Genomic DNA, 9,341 nt, shown 5'->3' with positions numbered 1-9,341 from the left:
TCACCTTCGCTGATCAGTCTGGAGCGTGAGATTTGCCGTGTTGCTTTGCCACTGGATTGACTATACACCCGCGCTTGGGCCTGCTTACGCGCCTGCGACCAAAAGAGTCCGCAATTCATTACAAAAATGCCGCGTTCGCAGCGAAGCGAAGCAACAGTGGTCACGAATTTTGTGAAAGTCGCCTCCTTTTTGGTATTTTTTTTTGTTTGTTTCGATCACCCCCCCCCCCCCTCTTTTTTTTTTCTCCTATCCGTTATTGTTTTGAAGTCCCCCCGCACCGACGTCGTCCGCTGGTGCGTTCTATTCACTGATTGCGACGGTCATTTTGTCTGCCTGTGAAAAGCGAAAAAAAAAATGTGTTAAGCTAAAGAAAGCAACAACAAAAAAAGAGGGTTAGAGGAGATGGGCGTGCACAACCACCCACCCCCTCTAATCTCGTTCGCTGTTGTCTAATTTGCCGGACGAAGGACCCTCTCTGTCTCTCTCTGTGCGTGGCCCGCAGAAAAAGATGGCCGACGGCCTTTGAAAGAAAGCGCCGGGCGCTCTTCCGAAGCCCGCACGCGCACCAATAAAAAGGAGCGCGACAACGGCGCAGTGCGTTGCGCGCGCAGAGAGGGAGGAGACGCGCCGTTTTGTCCGCAATAAACGGATCCGGGCCCGCAGCTTCGGATAGTGCGCGCAAGCTCCGCGTATTGCGGCGCGGGCGTTGTCACGTGACGCGGCGGCGCGCCGCGATTGGCCGGCCGCGAGGGTATATAAGAGACTCCGCGGCCGCTGCGCGAGTGCGTTGCCAATGTAAGGGGTGTAAGGTTCCGAGGGGTTGCGTTTTTGTGGGGCTACAGCTTCTAGCTGTGCTCGCCGGGGCTCGCCTTTCGGCCCAGGAGGGCTTGGTTTATAAGCTGCCTTCTTTCGGTTTCTTTTTTTTTTTACCACTTCTTTCTGTCTAATTGCCCCCACCCCAAAATTTCATATTGGCCTCCGAATCGGGCTCGGGACGGGAGGGTCTTCGTCTTGCTTTGATGAGCGAAACGTCTCAATTCGGCTTTAACTCACGTAGCAGCGGGGTCGCGCTGGGAGCAGCCTCTGCCGCGGTTAGGCCTAGTCGCAACCGCCGTCGTCCGCTGCCGCTCATCGCCGTTGCGTCGGTGACGCCGCCGCTGTCGTTGCCGCACCATGAAACAGGAGGTGTTCCTCGAGTGCGCCATGGCCGTCGACGCTGCCAGCGACGGGGTCGGCCGACGCCGCCACACCAACAGCGACGCTGCCCCGACCGCCGCCGACGTGTTGCTGCTCGGCACGCCGCCGCATGACACTCCCGTGGGGACGCCCTGCTCGGCCGACTTCCTGGCAATCGGTGAGTGGTGAACCCCCCCTTTACAAAGCTCGGGCACGGGACGCGCGAAGCTAGTACTACAGACGCGGCACAGCAGGGAGCACCTGCATATCCGAAATTGGGCCACTCGACGACGTAGTGCATCGATTGGTTTTGGTTGGTGCCGCCGCCGCCGCGTTTGTACTCTTTGTTCCGCCGCGTCTTCGTGTCTGCTGATGTGCTGGCTTCGGCTGGACGTGTGTAAAATCTTTCGTGTGGAGAGTGCATCATATTCCACTTGAAAACAGTCGGGGCGACGCGTTTGACGAAGGGGAAGATCGTCGAAAACCGGCGGTGCGGCGGCTGCCGGGGGGTTTGTTTTGGTTTCTTGCGCGGAGAGGAGGAGAGACGGTGGTGGAGAGGGAGGCGCGGCGTTCCTGTCTGGCGGATGCAGCGGAGGTGTGTGCGGGCCTGCGGGGCTCCTAGCAACAAAGACGATCGTTATGCCCGCGCCGTCCGGCCGTGGCTCCAGTTAGTAACAGGAGCACCAGTGCCGTGTAGTGAAGGCGACCAGCTGTTTGACCAGCGGGCGTCAACGATTCGGCGGCTGGGGGGCCTTTTTCGCTTTTCGCCTGGCTGCGTCTTCCGGCGTTGCTTCGTCGGCTTCTCTTTGTCTGGCCTGCTGCTGTTAGGCTTGTCAGTTCACGCCGCTGTGGCCACCCTACAGTTTGGTGTGCCTCTTCTCTGAAAACCTACACTGGCACGTGTGTTGGCCGGTGGGTAGCTGACAATCAGGGTTCGGAGTGGTGTTTGCGCACATAACGTTAACCTAAGTCACGCCCTTCACAGGAGCACCGTGCAGTGAAGCCATCCTGAAAATTGGTTTTATTCCGGAGCCCTCCACTACGGCATCTCTTTCACCCTTACTTATTTCACTCTCTCCTTTATCCCTTCCCATACGGCGCGGTTCAGGTGTCCGCCGATATATGAGACAGATACTGCGCCATTTCCTTACACCCAAAACCAATTATTATTATTATTATTATTATTATTATTATTATTATTATTATTATTATTATTATTATTATTATTATTGGGGAAAGAAAGTGGCGCAGTATCTGTCTCACATATCGGCGGACACCTGAACCGCGCCGTAAGGGAAGGGTGTACAGGAGGGACTATGAGAAGAAAGGAAGAAAGTGGTGCCGTAGTGGAGGGCTCCGGAATAATTTCGACCACTTGGACATCCTGCCTGTCGCATTTCGTTTCCAAGCTGTGATGTGTGCAAGTGCGTGCATATTTGTTGCAAAAAGAAATACTGGGTCTAGCAGCGACAAAACTTTGCTGTACAAAAAGTAATAAAAAGGGGGGGGGGGGGGGGTTGATAATGAAGCTTGAAGTCTGCCATTGTGGATGTATAGTTGAGAGTGCGACTGTACGCCTTGCGTGTCTGTAGACTCCCGTCACATATCGAGTATTGGCGCAGGTAGGCAGTGACGAAAGGTGACCTGCTGCTTGTTTTAAGGTGAAAGAAAGGCTTTATTGGCTCATGAGGTGCATGGACGGAAGTTGTTCGGAGGAACTGTCAGGTAATTAAAAATATTAGGAAAATTGTTGTCTGGGTGGAAATCTAAACCCCGGCCGCAGGCTTGCGAGATGTGGACGCTAGCAGTCCGCCACGATATTTTTTTTTTCCTCGTTGAATGGAAGGCTTCTAGCCCGACTTAACCAGGTTGCGTCCCGCAACCCGTCATACACAATCACACCAGCATCCGGCTCTAAAGCAGAATAAAGGTGCGTGTAAGTGAATGCGCTGTTCTTAAACTCGTATCTTCCGATATTTACTAAGGCGCAAATGAGTAATTGTCAGCGTGTTCATGACAGGTGTCTCAATTTCCTCCGGGCTTGGCGTGCAGTCGTAGTGCCATTATGCGGCACCCTCTGTAAATCGTGCTGCGCTGGCCCAGCAGATGGCGCAAGTGGCGGTCCGCGCCTAGCTTTCGCATTTCCGCACTTTTGTTTTGCCCAATTAGCTGCAAGTCCCCCGCACGTACCAGAAAGCATGTGACTGCGGAAATTGTTATGAACCCAGTTTTGGGAGTGCAAAGCGTTGTCTTCAGGGCTGATGTGTTTCGCATGTTCTACAGCGTATGGGCGAGAGACGTTTCCGGAACTTTTTTTATTATTATTAACTATGGTCGGACTGTGAAACGAGCTAAAAACTATTGGGCGTCATATTTAAGGTCGGTAAGTCTTTGCCAGGGGTGTTGCATGGGCTTTTCTTTTTCTAATATTAATATACTTATTTTTATGCCGGGTCGGTGTCTGCAGAGCCCGTGGAAACCAGCCTTCTAGGTCACACTGGACTCAATGCTTTACTTCATTATTTTAGTTTTTAAAATTTACTGTCATCGTTTGAAACTGCGTAGAGTGCCTTGAATGACGAGATGCATGGTCGCATTGAAAAGAAGCGAGCGATTGTGAAGCGGTTGCAGCCTTCGGACCTGGGACTGCGTGGTGCCCAAGGGCGGTGGCATTCCCAAACGGCGAGTTGCCGCAGCGATCGCCCTACCGCCCGCAACTCCCCCCCCCCCCCCCCCCCCCTTTTTTTTTTTCTTATTTCATGCACTCGTCTGCCTTTGTCTCGTGCCGTGGCAACTGTCAGGACTCTTCGTGTTCATCCAACTTAGCCACTGCGCTTTGAAGAGCGTTTATGGGAGAGCATATAGCTCGTAAAAGCCATTGCTTTCCGAGCCGGTTCCACCAGTCCATGATTTCGATAGCGCCGGTGTACGGGAAAATTTTTTATCTTAATGTGGCGATCCCCAAAAACCATAATCAAGGCTGTGTTAAAAATTGTTGGGTTGGATAGAGAGGAAAAGGGAAGGCAGGTATGTTAACCAGAAGGGTGGCTACCCTGCACTGCAAGGGGGAAGGGGGAGGGGGTGATGAGTGGATTAAAAAAGGGATATATATATATATATATATATATATATATATATATATATATATATATATATATATATATATATATATATATATATATGTGTGTGTTTTCTATTGTGTATTTTCATACGTACAAAAGTAATAGTGCGACCTTTTTCCACGTATAAAATTGTTGCACACGTTCGTGTGTCCCGTCTCGTCCTCTGTGTGTGCTTTTTTAGCGCTGGTTCTTAATGCGATGGTTCCCACGGCGCCAGGCGCTTTTCCATTGCGTCCGTGGCTCGGGTGGGTCTAAAACGCGTGCGACTTGGGCTCATGGTCTTACGCTTGTGGCGCTGCCGTTGTGCGCTGTAACGGCCTGCTGCAATCGTCAGACGGGTCCCCGTTGTTTTACTTTATTGTCGTCTTCCTTCGGGGTGTTCCGAAATAAAGGCCCTCCCACCGGATCAGTCGTGCCCGACCTTTCATGTCGCACGAGACTCCGGCCGGCGTGCGCGGCAAATGAAAAGAAGTAAAAACGCGATTAACGGTGCCCATCCCGTGTCCAGGGGCTTGGTCGAGGTGGTTCGTGACGCGTTTGGTTTACTTTTTACGTTGTGTGTTTTTTTTAAATTATATTACGCTTACCCGCGGTCGCCCGACCGTTGCTGTAATTTCGAAAGCCACCGCCCCCAGTGGCCTCCTGCTCTTCCGGGCCGACACACTTTTCCCCGTGGGCGGTGCTGGCTCCTCTCTCTCTTTGGTGCTCGTTCCTTCACTTGTCTGCGATCTTCTCCTGTTCTGGAAGTGTCGCTTTGGCCACACCCTCCTCTTCATGGCTGGCAGTGGTCGTTCGTTGGCGGGGGTTGATTTCCTTGTCGTCGCACTGGACGGGAGAGGATTGTGCGAATATGCCTTCTCCTCCTCTGCCCCGTGGCCCCTTTCTGCCCTTCTCCTCCTCGTGCGTGCGCACGGATGTCGATTGCGTAAGTGCTCGGTGGAAGGCTTCGCTTTCCTTTTTTTTTATCACTGTCCCCCTACTCTGTGTGTGTGTGTGTGGGGGGGGGGGGGGGGGATGCTGCATGCTCTGCTGCTGCGGGGAGGCGGCCCGAAGGAGGTCTGTCGTTGTTGGTGGAAAACATTTCTGGGCAGGTACGCTTACAGAAGGTTACGCATGGGCTGATCCAGAGGGGTCTGCAGCCCTTACGAGTACTAGGTGGAGGTCCACCCCAGCGACGTCGGCCGCCGACCATTGGGCCTGCAGGTCAGAGCAGCCCAGCAGGCTCGCCTCTCCCGGGTCGAGGAGGGGATAGCAGGGTTAGAGGGGCAGGCCCACACCTTGGCCCGAGAAAGAAGCAGCGCTTTTGGTGTTGTTGCCTCAGAAGCGATGGCGAAGATCGCGCGGCACGCCGTTATTTCTTCGTTCTTTTCGTTTCCCGCCGACCCTTTTTCTTTCCTTTTGTGAATACCTGTGGTATTATTCCATCTTTCAACGGGTCTTTGGCTTTCCTCCTAGTTCCTTTCTCCCCCCCCCCCCCCTTTTTGTTTATTTATTGGTACCCCCCCCCCCCCCCCCCCCCATTCAGTGAATCCTCCTCGGATTCTGAGTGTGTGTGCGTGCGTGGGTTCGTGTGCACCCTTCCTCCCCTTCGCTTGCAACTGCCGACACCGGTGGAGACGAGAGCAGAGGAAGCGGGAGGGGTCTTTGACCGCGCGATGACGGCGGTGCGCGAGCCGGTGGAGAGAGGGCGCTCGTAATTCACCGCCGCAGTTGCGGCATAAAAAGCTGTGACGCGCGCTCGTGCGAGGCAGGCCGCTGGCGTGCTTGGTGGTGGACGTCGTCCTTGTTCTCGCAGCGGCGGCGGCCTTTTTTCTCTTGCAAGTCACTTCGTCCGCTTCTGCGTTTCGCGACGTTGCGTCAACAAATGACTGCACCCCACCAGCTGTATCGATATGGGGGCTGGTGCCTTCTGCGGGTCTCTCTCTCTGACGTATCGAGGCTGCTGGCCTTTCTGCCCTCCAGTGGCCGAAGCTAATGAAACCTTGACATGGTTTTACGCAAAAAAGCGTACAGGCGCTAAAAGACGAAGACAAGCACACTCAAGAGATTAGGTTTCTCAGTGGGTCATTATCAGAGTTCTAATCATTGCTTGATCCTTTTGGCACGTGTTCCTATGCTCTGTCACTGCGTGTTTTTGTTTTGCTTCTATCTTTGCCTGCTGGTGTGGTTATTAAGCGGCTTTTTTCCATGAATAAGCTTAGTTGGAAGTTGGCGCCTGTCCTGTCGTGAGTGTGCTTGTCTTCGTCTTTTAGCGCCTGTACGCTTTTTTTTGCGTAAAACCATGTCAAGCTACAACCAACTAGCTCAAATGAAAGTCTTGCTAATGAAACCTTACGGTGTTTATCGATGTTTGTGGTGGCATACTACTGTCGTACTGGTAATGGTAGGCCGAAATTGGGAAGCCAGTGACCGGGGTCACGTGATCGCATTTTGCCGTTTAGAATGAAGCTCTGCTGTGGTCACCTGCTGGTCAGTTGAATTACCCCGTATGCGATGATGGACTGGTGGTCCTGTGCCGCGCTATTGGGGCCACCGCGGTGGCTCAGTGGTTATGACGCTCGGCTGCTGACCCGATAGGTGAGGGCTCGATCCCGCCCGCGGCGGTCGAATTTCGATGGAGGCGAAATTCTAGAGGCCCGTGTACTGTACGGTGTCAGTGCACGTTAAAGAACCCCAGGTGGTCGATATTGTCCGGAGCCCTTCACTATGGCGTCCCTCACAGCCTGAGGGAGGCTCAAGCTCCGTAAACCCGTTAACGCGTACCGCTGTTGGGGCTCGTTATTTTGCTCTTCGGGAGAATTTCGTTTGCTTCCGTGGCCGTACCTTAGTGGCCGGCAGCCCACGTGCGTTCCTCTGCGCCCAAGTGACGCCCATTAGTTTCCTTCCATGGATCGGTAGTAAGGCTGTGCTTTGGAAGCAATTCGCTGGCGAGGAGCATCGGGCGGAATGTTGACAGCTGGGGTTCTTCCGCTTGTCGTGTTCGATAGCACGGACGAGAGTCTGTTCGCTTGTTTATCCTGCCTGCGCCGCTCCCGACTGCCGAACTTGTTTTTTCCCGCCTAATCTCTCCAGGTGCTGCGATTGGGAGACGCGGTCCTTGCCGAGCAATGGTATCCGACCGGAGATTCGAAGACTCGTCAGTGATACAAGTGAAAAACATTGGTGTCTGTATAGCATGCACGTTAAGGCACATTGGCCCGATTCAGGCGTCGGAAGAGTTGCGTTGCCAGTCATAATAATAATAATAATTGCTTTTTGGGGAAAGGGAATGGCGCAGTATCTGTCTCGTATATCGTTGGACACCTGAACCGCGCCGTAAGGGAAGGGATGAAGGAGGGAGTGACAGGGGAAAGGAAGAAGGAGGTGCCGTAGTGGAGGGCTCCGGAATAATTTAGACCACCTGGGGTCTTTAACGTGCACTGACATCGCACATCACACGGGCGCCTTTGCGTTTCGACTCCGTTGAAACGCAGCCGCCGCGGTCGGGTTCGAACCCGGGAACTCCGGATCAAACCCGACCGCGGCGGCGGCGTTTGCGTGGCAGTCAGCGGCACGAAAATAGGATGGGGCCCTGGCGGGAGGGAAGCCCATTTGTGTGGCTGTCGTCGGAACCCGCCAGATGTCGCCTGCAGCATTGTCATAGTAGTGTCTTAAAATTTATACGTATGAGAGGTACAGGGAACACTCGGCTCTCTGTTACTTGTGCGTCGAACTTGAGATCTCTTAAAAAGGACCACTTGTCGTGGAGGGTGTCACGGCGTATGCACTACGCCCACCTTTATTTATTTATTTATTTATTTCTCTGTCGATATAACTAGTCCAGGTTCTCGTTTCGTCATTTCCTGCCTCCTCCAGCTGCGGAGATGACAGCTGTTGAAACGATGTCCACGACAACAGCGGCAGAGAGCCTTAGTGAAGCGAAAACAGCGGCGTGCACTGTTATTTTATTGTCGGGCGACTCCGTCGCAGCAGCGTGATTAGAGCGAGCTTTTGCTTGGCGCCAAGCCAAGCCACGTCGCGTTATTATGCGCCGGGGAGGAGGGGGCGCTGCTTTGTCTCCACCCCGGAGAAATTAGAAAGAAAAAAAAAAAACGGAACTCTGTGTAGGCGTGACCTGTTCCAGTTCATCTTAGAGCGCTGGCATAGTTCCCGTTGGGTGCATTTCCATTTGCGCAGCTGATTTTTTTTTTTTTCGCTCATTGAGGCCGCTTGTGGCACCTTTAATTTGTTTTTCCATTTGCGAAGGGGACAATTTATTCGTCCGAATTCAAGCTCCTGGTGGCGTTGTTTTAGTTGTGCCTGTGTGAGGGCGTTTATTATTATTTTTTTTTGAACGCGTTGGCCGGACGCCGCGCTCAGAGATGCATTGTTTAGTGAGGATCTGGAGCAGGAAACGTCTTGTGCTATCAGAGACAAAGCGGGCTTCGCGGAAACGTTGAAACTGGGGCACTTTTGCTGCTGCCCAGCTGCGGCATTGGTCACATTGGTTGCCTTCTCACCTTTTTCTCTCTCTGTGTGCGCGTGCGTGTGCGTCTTTTGTTTAGCTTGTGGGTTTTTCAAGTGAATGAAGCCTTTTTTTGTAGGTTGTTTTTGTTTTCTGCTTAAGCTGGAGGTTTGTGCCCGTGAGAAATGTAGAAAAAGACCGGTTTTGGAACGCGGGGCGAGTGTTTTGTCAACACGGGCCCAGTAGTAGTTGTTGTAAAACTTTGTCAAGAGAACTCGAGGCACACAGCCCCCTGGGTCTCCGCAGGACCCCACTGGCGGTTTAAACGTTCGTGTGGTGTTGGTCCGTGACGTGTGCGGCCCGGCTGACGGCGATCTTCTGCCTGGCCAGGTCCGCTGACCGCAGTGAGGTTTCCACGTGTTCGGAGAGGCACAGTTCGCGTCTCTGTGCCGGAGACGACCTTCGATTTCAGAGAGGGAAAATGGAGCGAAATGCTGCAAGTGTGACGGACGGGGGCTGTCTTTGCAGTTCTTAAATTTGTCCTCATAAATACTTTTATGTGTTTCCTGCAGCGCGAATACGTTAGTTGATGGACAGGG

At 53.1% G+C, this 9,341-nt stretch overlaps 1 protein-coding gene across 1 annotated transcript in view; it reads left to right on the top strand.

The window, feature by feature from the left end:
* Positions 1-603: 603 nt before the first annotated feature.
* The window catches only part of Lk6 (MAPK interacting serine/threonine Lk6 kinase), a 58,686-nt gene continuing 49,948 nt past the window's right edge, over positions 604-9,341 (top strand). Inside the window, exon 1 of the mRNA XM_077642244.1 lies at positions 604-1,354. Within this exon, the coding sequence (XP_077498370.1) occupies positions 1,174-1,354 (181 nt within the window). The 5' untranslated portion in view covers positions 604-1,173. The remainder of the gene's footprint in view (positions 1,355-9,341) is intronic.

This window comes from Amblyomma americanum, chromosome 11 (genome assembly GCF_052857255.1).
Source record: "Amblyomma americanum isolate KBUSLIRL-KWMA chromosome 11, ASM5285725v1, whole genome shotgun sequence".
NCBI lineage: Eukaryota > Metazoa > Arthropoda > Arachnida > Ixodida > Ixodidae > Amblyomma > Amblyomma americanum.
This window is presented reverse-complemented; position numbering and strand designations above follow the sequence as displayed.